Source organism: Trachemys scripta, chromosome 9, assembly GCF_013100865.1.
Source record: "Trachemys scripta elegans isolate TJP31775 chromosome 9, CAS_Tse_1.0, whole genome shotgun sequence".
Lineage (NCBI taxonomy): Eukaryota > Metazoa > Chordata > Testudines > Emydidae > Trachemys > Trachemys scripta.
In genome coordinates this window covers 2223126-2241828 of record NC_048306.1, presented here as the reverse complement: position 1 = coordinate 2241828, position 18703 = coordinate 2223126, and the positions used below count along the sequence as shown (strand labels likewise).

Sequence of the window (18703 nt, the reverse complement as noted above, 5' to 3'; positions counted from 1 at the left end):
GGGGGAAATTCATGTAAATCTCCTCCCCAAGAAACTGCATCAAATGTAGGTCAGTAACCCACAGCAGAGTCCCACTCCGGATGGACTTAGAACAGGATGCCGAAGTCGGAGAGCAAGGTCTGCCTCGGCCACATGCCAGGAGCCCCAGGGACTTGCCAAGAGCACACGCACTTTTGAAATAAAACGTGCCTTTATGTTTCACTGGTTTGCGGCCACTTTGCACACTCACCTTGAGAGTGACCTGCCCGCGGCTGCTTTCTCACAACGCTTCATACAAACAGAATGAGACACTCCAGGAAAGGTTTGGGGATTTTTAACATGCAGCCATCAGTGAAACGTGGGCGCTCATCTATCCCCTCCAATGTCCAAAGACACTGCCTGTGGACAGGCATGGCCTCCAGAGTCTCTCTGGAGGGATGGGGCCAGCTGTGGTAAGCCAGTGATCTGGATGACTACCCAAGTCCTGCTTGGGTCCATCATCTCTGGTCCTGGCTTTGCATGGGGAGGTCTCCATGCTCTCCTCTCTCTGGAATGGCACTGCTGGTCCTGATGTTGGAAATACAGACCAAGGAGTCCAATGATAATACAAATCAAACACACTAGTAAGATTTCACTGTTCCTGCAGTCAAATAGAAAAGGTACCAAAATTATCCTAGCTCTATCTCTCCTCATTTAGAGATAAGAAATAAGGTTTGCTGCATTTATAGCTCATTGGACCCACCAGGAACAACAATCTCACCAAACACTAGGAGAAGTAGCTGATGTTAATAGTACGAGAGAGAGACCAGGAGAGAGTTTGGCACAGTGGAATGAAACCATCCGGGGCAGTCGCATTTAAACCAGCCACTCCCTCCACGGATGCTCTTTCACCTCTAATACTGTCAACAGCAAAACCCAACCAGGACAGGAAAATATTAGAAAAGTGACCAGACAGGTGGATCGTGGCTTGGGTAAAATACTAAGCAGGACATTAGACATCTCCAGCTCCATAAAGCCTCTGCAATGGGTCTGCTAGGAAATAAATCCCAGGGAGCATCTAAATTGCTGTCTGAAGAACAGTCAAAACAGGAATTTAGCCTGTGCACGGGTTTGAGACATGGTACCAAATGAACTGGAACGGCTCAGCCTTCCCATGCAAAGTGGAATGGCAAGATGTCTAAGCCAAAACACTTGTTTCCTAGAGTACATACACCATTAATACCAGAAGCAGCAATGGGACAAAAAGAAATAATCCCCGTGAAACACAAGATCTATGGCCCTCCTCTCGGGAAAATAACCAGGAGACTGGCTATAAGACACAGATGTGTCATGGTGGAAACAAAATGAAAGACAGTACATCAGCAGTAGCCAAAGGTGACCCTTTGAGTGGAAATTCCTCATGGCAGGAACCTCGTCTTCGACCTGTCTGTAAAGCCACACACACACTTATGGCACTATGTAAATAATAGAGTTACTGTCAAATTGGGCAGCCTTGATTTCCAAAAACAAACCCTCTCTAGGTACGGTATACTGTGTGAACATCAAGTGCTTGAGAAGCAGAGCGCGGGTTGCATGGAACTAGCTGGAAACGCAGCTCAATCAAGCAACATTTGGCGTAACGGCAACATGCATTATTTTCACAGCTAGTGCGAAGCGTAGGCAACTTTGCACGGCATGAGGCCACATAGGGCCAACCTGCAATCATCAAAAAATGGTTCTGCATGATGCAGCATCTTGCCGTGGCTGTGTCTCCCAGCAGGGCTGTCACCGCGGCATGCGTCTGGAAGTTATAAAAGGGCTATGAACAGACAAGGAAATGGAATCACTGAAGCCATAACAAGATATAAATATGATATTTATGATATCCAAAACCGCTGTGTGTTTAAGGAACATTTTGAATCGACAGTATATTCCTCAGCCCCTGATGGGTCTACTTTCCCACTAAGTTTTAGTCCCACTAGGCAATATCTGGCTATAAAAAAAAATTCTAAGAGCAGTATAAATTTTGATATCTGAACATTTCCATTAAGAAATTAACTGCAAAACAGCCAGCATGAAAGGGAAGAGAGCGGAGTTGAAATCAGGACCCTGAGAATGGCTATGTCAAGATGCCCAGAAGATGCGTGGTTGAGGAATGGATAAGTCCTCCCGTGGGCAGAGCTGCTGGAGTCACGAAAACAAGCACAGAGCACTTGTAAAGAAGACGGGCAGCACATCAGCTGATCTACCTTGGTCACTAGGAGCTAGCTACAAAAAGTAAACAAGAACAGAAACAGAACATCCCTGGCTGGAAAAACAAAGCAGCTTGCCAGCCCACTTGGAGAAGGGTAACCCCTGCCCGCCTGCTGAGGCCCACACAAGGTCTCAAAAGTACCAGATGGTTGTAGTTCTGCTGACCTAGGTCAAGGAGAAGCCAGAGGGACACTGCCTCGGGGAATGGTGCACAACACAACGTGCTGCGGTTGCACAGTGCGTGTCGGCACACAGGGTTGGGAAGAAGGAATGTGTTTGGATCAGTGTCGTCAGAACGCACTAGCCAATACTCCAGACATGGGCACAGATGCAAACAGCCAGTAAGGTCTAGCTAATGGCCCCAGAGTGCATGTTTCTGTGCTCTGTCTGGGGGAGGGGGGCAGGTTCTATCCCCCAACCCTCAGGGAAGTCTCCTGCACAGAGCTAGACCCTTCCAGTTTGGGGCTGAAAAAAATCAGCATTTGGCCTCTAGGAGGGACCTCTGCAAATTGCCACATGTCCTCCTAGTTAAACGAATGGTGTTGTTTCCAGCTGGGAGGTGGAGGCCATTACCCAATGCTGCAGTCCCAGCCAAGCTTCCAGAGAAGAGTTGTTCTTATGGGGCTTTTGTTCCTCTACTTAAATTCTGAAAGGAAAAAAAAAAAAAAAACACAAGCCGCAGCAAACAAAGGGATCAAAGGAAGAAGGCACCTTCTAATCTGCTGCTGCTACAACAACACAATGCACATTGGTAACGAGATTCATCTAGTTCTCACTTAAGTTCAGGCAGAGCTGCATTGTATGTCTTCTGCTGCTTTCCAGACACAGCTGGCAAGGCCGAATGGGAGCGAGACCGTTGTGAGAGATGCAGGGAAAAGGGAGGAATGGAAGGAAACCAAAATCTGGAGAATATAGAAAGGAAAAGCTGAGACAAGAAGGGGGTGAAAACAGACAGAGAAATGAATGGCAAAGGGGAAAAAAGCATAAAGGAACAGAGACATTGAGGGAGAAGGTGCTTTTAAAAAGCCCTGATTAAAACTAGTGAATTCCAGTATAGGGAAGAAGAAAAAAAACCCTGGAATCATTAAAAATTAAAGAGCAGAGATTGTGTCACTGGTTATTTTGTTACCATGTCAGCTGTGATCAGTTGTCTAGTCAACTTGGCGTCTTAAGCTAAACAATGAGATCTCTCACTGCCAGCCATCAGTTGCCAGAGATATGATAATCAGTCCCCAGAGGCCTCTCAGATATTCACCACGACTCAGATAAATTTTCCACTCTGGGGCGGGTGGAGTCTGACAATGGGTCTGCACTGTAGAGGCCCCCCACTCTCCTGAATCCACCAAGCACATTGGTCAGCAAGGGGTCTGCGCTGTAATGCACGCCAGCTCTTTCTAACGGCAGCCCAGTGTTTCCCTACTAAATACTGTATTGGGGGGAGCAAGGGGGGACTGGAGACTTCCCTGGGGGGATGTGGGTACAGAGGTCCTCTGAGATTGGAGGCTGTGTCATGCCAACTGAAACCATCCCCTGCCCCAAGTACTATGGTCGGAGCTGGGCCAAAACCCCAGACCTGCGGCGTGGGTCTGGATGTGCCGCAAAGTGCAGAGCGGCCGGGATTCCACGTTCTCGTTCAGTCCATTACAGAGACTGGGGGTTGGGTCGAGAGTTCAAGCAGACCCCAAAGCTCAGGAATGCTCGGGTCGCAGGCTGGCTCACGAACAGCTTTATAAGACTGCAATGAGCAAACCCCATTACCTCGAAGGAGGAAACCACTACAGGAGAAGCCAGAATACTAGGCCCATACCCATGCCTTTCGCCGGGACCTTTGCTTAGCCTCTTTGGGTAGGCCTAGCACTTTTGCCATGGCCCCTAACCGGACCAATTCCAGTTCACCAGGACCCCACCATAATGCACATTGCTGGTCTCAGGACTTGGAGGGGAGAGGGGTCCGTGAGGCAATCCGTTGGGATATCCCCCCAAAGTAAACTCACTCCTTTTACATGAGCATTCGGGGGAAGAGGGGGGAGTGTGTTAATTTGAATCCTCCAAATCCTAACAGCAGTGGTTCCCAAACTTGTTCCGCTGCTTGTGTAGGGAAAGCCCCTGGCAGGCCAGGCTGGTTTGTTTACCTGCCATGTCCGCAGGTCCGGCCGATCGCAGCTCCCACTGGCCGCGGTTCGCTGCTCCAGGCCAATGGGGCTGCAGAAAGCGGCGCAGGCCGAGGGACGTACTGGCCACCGCTTCCAGCATCTCCCATTCACCTGGAGCAGCGAACCGCAGCCAGTGGGAGCTGCGATCGGCCGAACCTGCGGACGCAGCAGGTAAACAAACCAGCCCGGCCCGCCAGGGGCTTTCCTCGCACAAGCGGCGGAACAAGTCTGGGAACCACTGCCTAACAGCCTTCTCTGCAGAAGTGGAGTCCAGTTGCTTGTTCCCTTTTTTTAAAAAAAAAAAAAAGTTATGTCTTCGCAGGGAAAAGAGCCAGAAACACATTCGGGGTTTTAAATGACAGTTGAGGTTCATCTTTCCATTCTAGCTCCAGGATGGAAACCAAAGGGCGTGAGGACGTTACCCCAGAAGCAGCTCTGGCTGCTTGCCTGAAACCTTCTCCTGTATTAGAGATGAGTAACACTGGGGTAAAGGCAATGTAAGATTTCTGTGCTTCCCCCCACCTTAATGATTTGCCATTTACCTTCCAATTAGAGTGAGGCAACATTTCAAACAAAAATGCAGATTCTGGTCAACTGAAATATTTAGTGAATTTGTGCCAAACTTTGCAAATTGTTTTGGTAAAAAAAAATATGGAAAAAAAAATCCAAAAGGTCTAAGTGATTTGTTTTAACAATTTTTAAACTAAACATTTCAAACTTTCCAATGAGAAATGACTCTTCATTTCGAATTTTACTTCAATTTTATTTTAAAAAATTTGTAAAAAAGTTAAAGAAAAAACCCTCAGAAACAAAAACGTCCTGTTTAAGGTCAAAAGAAATGTGGTGTTAACCTAAAATGATTCATTTTTCAGTTCAGTCACTGAACCAAACAATTGGTCATTCTCAGAGCTTTAATTCCAATAGTACTCCCCAGGGCGCTATCTAAACACATAGGGAGAAATAGTCCCTTTGCCCTGTACAGCGTAAACTTACATCCTAAGGGCCTGGTCTTGCAGTGAGTTCATGGAAATGAACACTTACGCCCATGCAGAGCCCAGCTGAAGTCACTGGAGAATCTGCTCCCACGTTGCTCATTGTAAACTGTGGACAGCTTATGCGAGGCTGGGCTGGGCATTGGAGAACTGGTGCCAGAGGAGAGTCCCAAGAAGCATGCATCTGGTTTTGCTCAAATGAAAAGTCAATCATTCAGGCCTTATCTCAAGCAGTCACTGTGTCAGGATCATTTCATGTTAGAGTGCATTCCAGGCTGCCAAAAGCATCCATCACTCTGACACAAGGTGGCCTGCCAGCTGAATCAGGGTCAAACCGAGGCTGAGGGAAACGGCTGAGAGAAGTAAAATGTGATTGTCAGCACAGTGCGGTACACAGGCAGTGGTGCCCGTGAACTAGACGTATACAAGAGCATGAACCCAGCGTCTGAACGCCTCTGGGGTAGATCGGCTGTGGCTTGGTTTGGTATCAGCATGAGCGCCATGCACTTCCTTCCCCAGGGCTGGAGCAGCAGGAGATCCTTTGAAGGGGAAAGGAGGGAAGAAAAAGTCTAGTTGAATTAGACCATTTAATTCAGCTGTCTCGTTATGCAGGATACCCGCTTATGGGCCACAAGTGCTGCAGATCAGTTGTATCTAATAAGAGGTTGCATTTAAAGCTGGCCACTCCACACGAACGCTGCCTTGGCTCATTCCCGGGGGGCCTCGCCTGCTCCCCAGTCACTATGGCTGCCCCCCACCTCAGCAAACAGTTGGCACAGATTTAAAGCAGTTCCTGTTAGCATGGCCATGGCCCCCACCCTGGAATGCCCTATTGCCCAGTGGTCAGGGCATCCACCCGGTCTGCCACATTCAGATGCTGGGTCTCCCACATCCCCAGGGAGTGCCCTCACACTGGGCTATTGGCCATTCTGGGGTGGGGTCTCTCTCTCTCTGACCCAAGGAATGTTTAATTCTTTAGACCAAGTGGAGCAGCTCCAGCAGGAGAGGCTGTCCGAGTGAGAGCCCGGCTCGGAGGAAGGTTTGGCTGTCACGGATACGTTGCGGCACAAAGTTTTGGTTTCACCTAATCTGCATTTGCTGATGACAATTTTCCCTACTCCTCTACTGTCAACAGGCACAGCAGTGCCAGGCCAGTTCTGGTCGCCCGCCCCCCCTCTTTCCCTGCACTCTTCACTGCACCCCGTTGCAATGCCAGCCAGGACAGGAGATCGGGGTTGCAGTCAGAGCATTGTGGTCAGTCTTCCCAGCTCAGGCACACCTTCAGGGACAGGGCCGCCCAGAGGATTCACGGGGCCTGGAGCAAAGCAATTTCAGGGGCCCCTTCCATAAAAAAAAGTTGCAATACTATAGAATACTATATTCTCGGGGGAGCCCTGCAGGGCCCAGGGAAAACTGCCCCACTTTCCCCCTCTCTGGGCGGCCCTGTTCAGGGAACGCTTGGTGACCTGCCCCCGACCATTCTCCCGTTCGCATACCACAGGCCAGGAACTAAAGCAACAGCATCTACTTCCCCGGACAATCCCTTCCCCGTGGTGCACTTGTGCACGGTACGACACAGTAATGCAGCCGCATGCTCAGAGGTGTGTTCAGGGCGTGGCTGCAGCAGCACCTGGGACAAGTGCTTTGCATGGATGTGGCACACCAGTTTTACAAGGGGCTGCCTGTGAGGGGGCTGTCTGCATCCAACACTGATCCAGCACAGCAGCACTGTTTGTATCCACATTTCTCCAGGCCTGACGTGCCCTCCGCTTTTGCCTGTTGACAACTGGTACTTCAGTGAAATTGCCAAGGCAGGTCTGGGAGTACAGAACATCCTGCTCCGAGACAGGTCTAGGCCCTGGGAAGTGGCAGGTTTTGCAGAGCAGGTTCTATAGCAAAGCTCATTGTTCCCTAGCACCATTAGAGAGAGGGGCAGGAAAAACCGGCTCTGTATCTGAAAGCAGCACATGGCTGAGGAACTCTCCTATTTCCCAGCAGGATTCTTTACAAAACAGAAACACCAAAGCAGCTTTTGTCTGCCTAAGAACTTGATCCCCACGGGGCTGCGGCCGTCTTAAGCTGCCTAAGTTAATTTCACCAGTGTTCAGAACACAGCCTAATTAGTCTTGCAGTGTTTGCTAGTCACTTCTCCAGGAGGTATGTGCTCCTTTCTCCCACCCTTTCTTTAGGAGCTACAGAACAGTTGATGTGGGGTTGGGGTTCTGACGGGTCATGTTCTTTCTGATTATTTCTCTGTTTACCTGTGCAGCGAGGATTGGCCTGGGGGCGACTGTGGCTGCATGCCCTAGCGTGTGCAAGTGCTCTCCTGAGGACACCATACGCTGTAACAAAGCCGGACTGAGAACTCTTCCTGCAGAACTAGCAGCAACTGCCGTTTCTTTAAACCTGTCTAACAATTTGTTAAGGATTCTTACTGCCAACACGTTCCGAAATCTGACTTTCCTCCGCAGCCTCTGGCTGGATCGCAATAACCTCACCTTCCTGTACCCGGGAACCTTTAGTGCCCTCAGCAATTTACGGGAGCTGGATCTCGGCTGGAATTCACGCCTGACACACCTGCATGCTAATACTTTCAGGGGGCTTTCCAACCTCATCAGCCTGGATTTATCGAGCTGCAATATCTTCGAAATCCACCCAGTGGTGTTTTCGTATTTGCTCTCTTTACAGGTACTTGACCTAACATCCAACAACCTGCGTTACATCCCGCAAGCCTTCAGAAGCCTGTCCAGCCTCACGAGACTGTCTTTGGAAAGAAACCACATCGAAGCCATCGGCCGAGATTCTCTGAAGGATCTGAAAGCCCTGTACGAGCTGAACCTCCGGAAGAATCGGATCTGGACGATTCAGAACGATGCCTTCGCAATGCTGAACAGGCTGGGGGTGTTAGATTTAGGGCACAACCATATATCTGATTTGCCTAATCAGCTTTTCGATGGTCTGATCCAGCTTAAGACCATGCATCTTGAGGCCAACAGGATCACCAGAATCAACTGCTCTTTCAACAGCCTGCTTAGCCTGAGAAACCTGTACCTGAACAACAACCACATCTCAGCCATCTCCCACGCTGCCTTCTCCGATCTAAAGAAGCTGCAATTCCTTCACTTGAACAAAAACAATTTAAGTTCCCTTCCCAAGCACGTGTTCGCAGAGCTGCCCAAGCTGAAATACGTGTTTCTATCCCACAACCCCTGGAACTGCGACTGCGACATGCTTTGGTTCCCTTCCTGGATAGCAACATACAAAGGGGCGGTTGAGGGGATGCCATGTGCCCTTCCAGTGCTTCACAACCAAACCCGGCTTGACGTCTTCACTCACGGCGAATTAATCAACTGCTCAATACCACCTGGGCTGGCAAGTGCAGACAAGTGCGAAGAGACCGATGCCAACACTGCTGGCACGCCACATGCTATTTCTGACACATTACTTGGGATCACACTCGCGTGGTGTGCTTGGCATTTGGCAGAGACACCGGGCAAATCATTTTCTGGGCTTGGATCAGATGTGTCAGCATTTTTTCTGTAATCGGTTTATAAAAAGCGAACAATGGATTTAGTTGCAGGAATGTGCTGAGGTTTTGTAAATGAATAAACTATTGACAAACAGCATTTCCATCTTGCTATTGGCATTGCAAAACTAATTAACACAATTACTATGGTAACCGGATTCTAATGGGATTGCAGCATTCCGGGGAGGGAGGGGGGGAAAGGTCAGGTTATCAAATTCTATGCCAGGGCTCAGGCTGTTAATCTGTATTAACGCTGCAGTGCATGAGTGGAGGGAAAGACTGCTCCAAGCAGCACTATACTTCACATGAGACAAAACCAAAGTCCCCTTCGCTTGTTTCTTGTTGGCATCTAGTTAAAAGCTGAAGATCCTACTTTTTGGTCGGTATTCCCTATTTACAAAAAGCTTCTCATGTCCATGTCTGTGTGAGCTGCTGTTAAATGTAGAGTGTCTTCACCACCAGCCTGTGATGTGGCACTTTGCACAATGCTTTGAGATGCCCCGAGTATGAGCATTCCTATATATATCTCAAGCTCTAGTCTCTTTAGTTTAGAATTAATCAGGTTAACACAGGCTTTCCTAGGGATACAGAATGTCGTCCTATGCGTCTGGACAGCACTTCCCACATGTATTTGCATTTCTTTAGTGTGCCCAATGTCCCATCACATCTCAAACATCTATAAAACCACTTCAGTAATTTAGGGTCTACTTAAATGTGCAGTGTTTTCCCTCAGCTGGTACCCGGGAATGTGATACTGTATGAAACTCTTCTGCAATAAGAATTTAAAAGACAGTGAGTAACGGAGCACCAGCGAGCGCGTGCCTGTCACAGAATGGTGGCATAAAACAACAGTATTTTAGCTCTCAATTATTCCTTACAGTATCTTAAGCCTCATGTAGCACAAGCCTCTGTTTAGGTGCTTGAAGATGTGACTGTGGCGCACGCATTTGAAACCAAATTTGCCTTGTCACCTTTTATCAGTAAATATCCAGCACAGTGTAATTTCATCTCCCACATTCCTAAACACCAGCTCCAGCTTCAGGGAGTTTCCACAAGTCCCTGATGGTACCGCAAGACCCCTCCCCCACTATTTGAGCTGTGCATTCTTTCCTCCCTGTCCAAGAAATTAGCCTCATTTATCTTCCCAGGAAGAATGTTCAGCGTATGTGGGTGTTTAAAACAACAAAGCCCAAAGCCCAGTGCTGGCCAGGGGACCCACTATTTGAGAGCTCTGATGTCCTCAAAGTACTATATTTAATACTAGCAGAATTGCACAGACGTGAAATAAACCTTTTAAACTGTAAAAACCAAAGCAACCTAGAAGTAATTGCGTATTTAGTGATTTGGTATTGGTGGGTTTGTTTTCAATCTTGATCTGTGACTGTTCCTCTCTCAGCTCTGTGCCGGCTGGCCCGGGTTGATTTACTGCCTTTCTACTCTGAAATACCCCCTGCAAACCTGCTTCAAACATTCCATTAATATCTCTTGAAAATTGGCAACCAGCCACCATCGGCCAGGAGGCTGCTTTCTGCGGAGACTCAAGTGAAGCAACAGGCCCGGCACAGGAATTCTGTAAACAGAATCACTCAGAAATGGATTCCGGCTGGACAGCAGAGCCTGGCTGCAGCTGGGAGACCGTATCTGAAAGCATCCAGCGTGCCCTTTTGTGAGCTCATCCACTTTCTACATGCTACTAACCAGACATACCTCACTAGGGCTCTCCACAGACCGACGGCTAACTGCCCTAGGGGATCCCTAAAGCCCCAGCTTCTCACCGGCACACAGCGCAGTGCAGCTCCATGAGGGAAGGCAGAAGTGGCCTTTCTGGGATGACCACCATCTTTGTCCAATATTTAGGACTGAATCAATGTCCTCCAGAGCTAAGATCATAGGCCAGGCTGTGGAGACTCCAAGGGTACATCTATACTACAGTAAAGGATCCGCAGCTGGCCCACGTCAGCATTGCAGTCTAGATGTTTGGGCTCGGGCTGGAGCATGGGTTCGGAGACCCCGTGAGGGGGAAGGGTCTCCAAGCCCAGGAACCAACCCGAGCCTGAATGTCTACATTGTTCGTTTAGCCCCACGGCCCCAGCCCCGGGAGCCGGAGTCAGCGGCCCCGGGCTCTGAGACTCGGTGCCGTGGGTTTTGTATTGAAGTGTAGATGTGCCCAAAGAGACAGACTCACACACTGGGGCTGTAACACATTCACTCCCTCTGCACCCTGGGCATGGGGGCACACAAGACACTGATCCTGGGCTGGCTGCATGCCAGGCTGGGTCCCTGGCATACGGCAGAGCAGCCAGCTACCAATGGCCCAAAGGCACCCATGCAGAAGCAAGGGGCCACTAAGGGTACGTCTACACTGCACTGTCAACCTGGGCTTGTGGGACTCAGACTTGTAGACTCAATGTTTCCAAGCCCGGGCGTGAGCATCCGCCCTGCATTGTAAACCTGCACTTACAATCACCGGGCCGGGGTCCCACCGGCGCACTAACACGTCCACACTGCACTACACAGCCTTTCTGACTTGGGTCTGCGGCGCGACCTGCGGCCACACTGCAAAAGTCACAGCGGGACTCGGGCTCTGACCCACCCTCCAGCAGGGCCCTGGGACTCAGGTCCTGAGCACTGGCTGACCCGAGTCAGACCGATTTGCGCGTGGATGGAAAGGGGGCTTAGCTTCAAACCTGAATCAGAACCTAGGCTTGGTGTGCAGTGCAGACGTACCCGCGGGCACCCCACACCTGGCCACACTACCTACTCCAGCTCCAGCCCCAGCCCCAACCCTCCCTCTGGAGCGATCCTCCCTCTGCACCAACACTCCAGTGAGAATCTGCCAGCACAGCAGTGCCAGGAGGCCACAGCACAAGCCCCGGGTCCGACCTGATTGGAGAGAGGGGCAACTGAATTGAAGGCAATTTAAATAAGTGATTACAGCACTTTCCAGTCATGGGCGGCACTCTCAGGAAGTGCGTGTCCACAGTTTTAGCCACAAGGTTGTTGAAATTTGCGATGAGCATTGAGCAGGACTTTGATCATAACATAGCACGCTTCGTATACAATACACGACTCTGGAGAGTCACGCGACACACACAAAAATTGAAGGAGATTTCAGAGGGCCTTCGTAGATTACAGATTGATGACACTACTGAGACAGTCTCACTAGCAGGCTGGGTTGATCTAAGTTACGAAGAACTGGAACCACCCAAGGATAGAAGCAAAGTAAGGTTTAGAAAAACTATGGAATAATTCCAACTACTTAGCCAAAATCACTGAACAGAGACAGAGACAGAGACCAGAACAGGAAACAGAGGCTGAAATGTGGGTGATGGAACATAATCCTCCTCTTCTAGCATTTCAACACTGAAGATCCAGATTTCTACTTCAGATCTATATTTTCAAAGAAGATTGAGTTGCACAAAAATGGTAGAAAACTGTGGAAGTAAAATCTTAAAATCTCACAAGACAGAACAGTTACATTCAGCACTTTGTCAATTTTTAAAAGTCCTGTGCTCCTTTGCAGGCGGCCGAGTGTCAGTCAAGTGCCCTTAGTATTGGAAATTACATAATAGGATTGGTGCTAAAAAGTAAATATGTTGGTAAAAGTGTGTTCTTAGCTAAGGGCAGGTAACTGGAGTGGAAGGAGTAACTAGTTAGTAGACTAGGGACAGTTCTTATCAGCATTTCCTATTGGACATGTGTGTGAGGATTTCCTATTGTCGTGTGTGGGGATTAAACATGCTTACAAAGTGAAGCGCACAATGTGTGTTTTGTGTTTCAGCTTTCTTGGTTTTCTTGCATTTTCCTCAGAAGAAAAGGCACTGGGTGGGCAATATCCCAAGCCTGCCATACTTCCACCATATGGGGCTACTTCTTATCCGAGCAGTGATCAGAAATCAGGAAAACTCCCAATCGCAGTTCAGCCTGCGCCTCTTTCACGCCGCGTCAGCGTCCCTTAGGTTCCTGTAGATTACGGGCGTGCAAGGGGTGGGACTTGGCTGGAAGTCATACAGTGACTTCTGCTTCCAGGTTCTGCTCATTAATATCCGGTGTACAGCACTTGTCATCTGAACATCTCCAAGCACTCAAACGCTGTACACGGATTACAAACTGGGGTCAAAATCTGCCCTCCCCAGCACACGTAGGACTCCCAGGGACTTCGGTTGGAGGTGTGAATTTGGGAGGCCAGGCTTTTGCAGAATTATATCTCAATGTAACACGTACAGGTGTACACACATGAAAACAAAGTTTCTGCCAGTGAAATGCACTCATCTCTAGGATAGACGGCAACAGCCCGGCAGACCAACACAAAGTGAAAATAGCGCATACAGCCGAAACTCCAGGAAACGTTTTAGTTCAGCAGACTAGAATCACAATTACACAGTTTGAATGTGGCCGGGACCTCCCTTACCTTGCAGAGAGTGTCAGAGGAGGTTCTCTCAGCTGCCGTGCTCAGGACCGAGGGGTGATGCTGGATTTGGGTGGGAAATGGCTCACCGCCAATAAAAACATTCAAGATTTCAAAAAAATGTCCTATTCCACATTGGGACAAAACGGAGACCTTTGCCAATTGCTCAGGCAGAGCCCTCGAATAGCCAAGAGCCCGGTGGGAAAGGCCGTCCCCGGGGATGTGGGAGACCCAGGTACAAGCTCCTGCTTCAAACCAGGCAAAGAAGCTGTCAAGGCTGCGTCCCCACTCTGAACTTTAGGGTACAGATGTGGGGCCTGCATGAAAACTTCTAAGCTTAACTACCAGCTTAGATCTGGTCCGCTGCCACCACTCCCAATGTGCTAATTCCCTTCCCTGGGTAGCCTTGAGAGACTCTTCACCAATTCCCTGGTGAATACAGATCCAAACCCCTTGGATCTTAAAACAAGGAGAATCAATCAGGTTCTTAAAAAGAAGGCTTTTAATTAAAGAAAAAGGTAAAAATCATCTCTGTAAAATCAGGACGGAAAATAACTTTACAGGGTAATCAAACTTAAAGAGCACAGAGGACCCCCCTCTAGCCTTAGGTTCAAAGTTACAGCAAACAGAGATAAACACTCTAGCAAAAGGTACATTTACAAGTTGAGAAAACAAAGATAAACTAACACGCCTTGCCTGGCTGTTTACTTACAAGTTTGAAATAGGAGAGACTTGTTCAGAAAGATTTGGAGAACTTGGATTGATGTCTGGTCCCTCTCAGTCCCAAGAGCGAAGCACCACCAAAACAAAGAGCACAAACAAAAGCCTCCCTCCCCCCCCCCCCCCCCCCTTGAAAGTATCTTGTCCCCTTATTGGTCCTTTGGGTCAGGTGTCAACCAGGTTACCTGAGCTTCTTAACCCTTTACAGGGAAAAGGATTTTGGAGTCTCTGGCCAGGAGGGATTTTATAGTATTGTACACAGGAGGGCTGTTACCCTTCCCTTTATAGTTATGACAGAAGCACTTTAAGCACCACAGAAACCCTCCCATCAGACTGGGAGCTTAGTTCAGGACCAGTGACAAGGGAAGCGTGCTGCTGCACCTACTGCATCTGGGATGCTTGTAGGCCATGCTCTCGTTTTACAGAATTGTCTGTCTAATAACAAAGTTGGACCCTAACAGGAAGTCTCTAACCGCTGACCCCACCTGACCTTTCCTAAGCAAGAAAAAGAGAAAGATCAAATATTTGACTTGAGCTCAAGCTAAACAACCGTTTCCTCGGCCAGTCAGCAATCTTGGCTGTTGGCAGTTTCTCGACTGAGGATCTTGTGACTAGTTTCATGTTGCAGAGTTGCTGTCAACACCCCCTTACCCCTCACTGCGCCCGGCAGGCGAGCCAGGGGGTCTCCTGCAGGATGCAGACGCAGTGACGTGAGAGACGGTGCACTGCAAGAGCAGAAGGTTTCCATCTCTGCTTTTCCAGCTGGATTGGAAAGAGGGAAACATCTCAACTGGGAAGTCAAAAAGTGGGAGCACAACAACTGCACTTCCACGGCTACTTGCCAACTCTGCAGTTTGATACCCTGATTATTGCTCACGTGTAGCAGAGCTGGGCTGGACTCTAAAATCCTTAATTTGCTGCTAATTTGTACATTAAGTCCCACGATTTCATAGCTGGATTATGTTCCCTACCTGCTCAGTGAGTTACCTGGCGGGCAGTGCAGCCCAGTGGCTGGAGCACTGGACTGGGAGCCAGGAGACCTGGTGGAACTCCCAGCTCTGACACAGACCTGCTGGGCGACCCTGAGTGAGTCACTTCCTCTGTCTGGACACCAAGCTCCTTGGGGCAACCTGGGACAGCTCAGAGGCTCTGTCCACATGTGGACAGACTGGAGGCAGCCCCACATTGTCCCATTGCCCAGCAGGATTTCTGGAGCACCCGCTGCCTCAGTTCTCCTCCTGACACCTCAATCTGTTCCCTGGGCCCCCCCGAGTGCAGAGTCTGCTATCGCCAGGGCAGGAGAGGTTTGAATGGGGCGGGGGGGAACCAGTGCCCACTAATGGTAAGGGAGAGGGGCCCTTTCCCCACCCAGGTTTGGTTCATGGCTTGAGGCACGGGCCGGTGGACAAAATGCTCCCCTGCAGCACTGTGATAGCTGTGCAACTCTCAGGAGTCCCCTCTTGCTCCCCGTCCCAGACCAACAGCATTGGCCTGAGCCTGCCCCAGGCCCCTCTCCTGTCCATCAGTCTCCAGCTGGTCTCCTCCGCGTCGGCAATGGGAACTGGGAATTTGAATTTTCCATGCAGGCCGGCAGACAGGATGTTCAGTATGGTCCCTTCTGGCCTTAGAAACTTACAGCTCTCCTCCCTCCATCTCGCACCTTCTCCCAAGGCTCCGGTTCCTCCCAGCCCCCCAGGCTTCTCCCCCGCTCCACAGCTCTCCTCTTTCTTCCAGAGTCACCTCCCTTCACTGCCACCAGCTCTCGCCTTCTAAGCCTAGTTACATGGCAATTAAAGTTGTCTATTCACGCAGCAAGAGAACCCCAGAAGTTCGACTCTAAACTTTGAGAACTGGCCCAAACACCCCTGCACTTTGAGGGACAAGGGATCTAGTGCTGGCTTGCCTCTGCTTAGAGCGCGGCAAAAGCTCCTTGATGCTGGCCTGTTGCTGAATCCAGTCTACCTGGCAGCAGGACACACCCGAGATTCCTACCTAGGGGAGTTACCCTCCCTGTCTTGGTCAGTCCCACTGTCCGCAGCACGGGGTGTCTCTGCAAAGGGTCCTGCGTCTGTCTGCCACAAGGCTGACAATGAGTGGAACCTGAAGTGAACTCAAGGGTCAATGCAACCAGGGGCAGTCCTTAGGGGGATCATGGGCCGAAGCCGGACCACCAGACACTTTTGAACAGGCCCCCAAACTTTTTTATTTACTTATTATTGTTAATTTTTTTAAATTATTTTATCTGAAGCCTGGACCTTGACCAAGAAATTTGGACCTTGACAAAAAAAGAATTGACTACCCCAGCTGCAACCAACAGAAATCAAGTTCTCTCCTTTCCCTGTGGCGTTGCGCTGGCTGGTACAATCCTTAACCCTGGAGTTTGTAGCTGAAGATTTTGGCTGGCTCTATGCTCCGGCTAAGGTTCAATCACACCCCAGGATAGTCTGTCCCTTCACGCGACACTCTAGGGCCCAGGCACCAAAGGTGATTTCCATTTACGTCTCTGGAAGTTAGGTGTTGAAAAGCATTTGAGGGTCTGGGCCAAAGCGCTTAGCAGGTGTCCCCTGGTGGCACCGCTTCCTCTGCCCCTGTGGTGCTGCAGACTTGGGGGCTTCCTTCACTATTTTCAGGGTTTTGACACTGACCGTTTCAGATCTAATTATTCTGCTCATAAACCAGAGCTCTTCCCATCCACCGTTCCCACCACAACAGGTCTGGGAAGCCCACTCAGCCCCCGCAGATTGGGAGGACTTCCTTGACTATAAAGTGCCATAAGTCAGGCAATATGGCATCACCCGACATGAAACGGAGGGATGGAAATAACAAAACACAGAGCCTCCTTCCCCATTTCTCTGCTGTTTATGTAACTGTTGGTACCACTATTCCCAGACTCCCAGCAGCCAGGCCCCAGACGCTGCATGGTCCAGACACACTTGCTAAACGCACGTTAACAAAACAAGGCTTTAGTGTTCCCACCTGCCTGAGAGAAGGCCATGCAGGGAACAACCCTTATTTAAGCAGAGACACAAGACCCAGAGACCCCGGAAGGCAGCTCGGCAAACAGGCTGACGGATTCCTGCCGGCTGGCCTTGCCCTGCTCAGCACAGCCACCTTCCCTATCTCATACCCCGCACATTTTCTCCTGGCTCAGCGATAAGAGAGAAGCTGCTAACTCAGCTTGCGAACTGGAGGAGCGGAGAGAAAGTTTGCTGAGTGGGCTCAGGGGATACAAACGCAGAGACTTCAGCCCTGGTATTTGCCCTTACACAGTCAAAAGGAGCTTATCTCTTGAGTTCTTGGCTTTCTTTGTGTTGCCGCCAGGTACCCTCTTGAGCAGTGCATTATGGGAGTGAGATGCTAATACTGGTCCGACAAACTTGGCAAAATGTCATGGAAACTGTGAAAGCATTGTGTTCTGTTTTCCAAATGAACCAACCTTTTATTTCTGAATATTTTCCAGAGAATATTTTTAAACCAAATCATTTTCCCCAGCCTGATTTTTTTTTTTTTAAATTACACTTTTATTGTGAAAAATGTCAGGACTAAGCTGACCAATCAAAACTGACAATGCAAAAAACACAACTGGAAACAAACAAAAAAGCCCTACTTTGATGGGCAATACAAACCCCCCCAACCTCCCAAAAAAATTAGAAAGAAAAACACGCTGACTAACCTTTGCACTTACAGTTTCTATGGAAAACATTTAGATTTTTATTTCAAACCATTTTATTTCTTAACCTTTTTTGTGAAACACGGTCTCATTTTTTAAAAACGGTCATTTTTGGTGAAATATTGTCCCACTCCAACACTCCCCAGATCTAGCAGAATTTCTTTTTTCCTTCTAAATCAATGGCTGCTCCATGGCCTGCGTGGCTGATCATTCCTCACTGACTGTTCCCCTAACCTGCAAAGCCAGCGACCGCGCTGGAGCTCTGACCGCCACTAGAAAGAGCAGGGCTGGAGCAGGGTATTAGGCTCCCGCTGCAACACACACACACACACACACACACACACACACACACACACAGGACTTCACCCGGGAATTTCTGCATCGAGCCCACAACTTCTGCCTGAGCGAGAACAGCTCTGGTAGAAACCGTCCTCCGCAGGCGTTTGAGACCTCACCCAGCAAGCTGCTGAAGGGGGTCACCATGTAGGCTGATCCGTAGGGTTGCGTCCGTGGCTTGGAGAAACAAGATGCTACTTTTGGACAGCAGCCTCATACCCCTGCTGTACAAAGCCAGTCACCAGGTCAGGCCACAGCTGCAGAGGGGGAAGGGATAGCTCAGTGGTTTGAGCATTGGCCTGCTAAACCCAGGGTTGTGAGTTCAATCCTCGAGGGGGCCACTTAGGGATCTGGGGCAAAATTGGTCCTGCTAGTGAAGGCAGGGGGCTGGACTCGATGACCTTTCGAGGTCCCTTCCAGCTCTAGGAGATAGAATATCTCCATAACACACTGAGCCATCTCCAGAAAAATTAAGGCCCAGCTCCCCCTGGTGCCCTAATGGGGCTATAACATGCGGGTCATCCCAGTGAGGATTATTGTTATATTTGTTATTTGCTCATCTTAGCAGGGAAGTAGGGTGACCAGACAGCAAATGTGAAAAATCAGGACAGGGGGTGGGGGGTAATAGGAGCCTATATAAGAATAAGACCCAAAAATCAGGACCGTCCCTATAAAATCAGGACATCT

The 18703-nt window shown here is 49.4% G+C and overlaps 1 protein-coding gene across 1 annotated transcript; it reads left to right on the top strand.

The window, feature by feature from the left end:
* The first annotated feature begins 7206 nt into the window (after nucleotides 1-7206).
* Nucleotides 7207-8942, top strand: LOC117883191 (nyctalopin-like). The gene has a single exon (XM_034782279.1). It carries the CDS (start codon nucleotides 7589-7591, stop codon nucleotides 8897-8899), a length of 1311 nt encoding a protein of 436 aa, XP_034638170.1. The 5' UTR covers nucleotides 7207-7588; the 3' UTR covers nucleotides 8900-8942.
* Nucleotides 8943-18703: the final 9761 nt, after the last annotated feature.

What these genes read in the sequence shown, in the direction of transcription:
- LOC117883191 (XM_034782279.1), top strand. Translation starts at nt 7,589, where the DNA reads ATGTTCTTTCTGATTATTTCTCTGTTTACCTGTGCAGCGAGGATTGGC.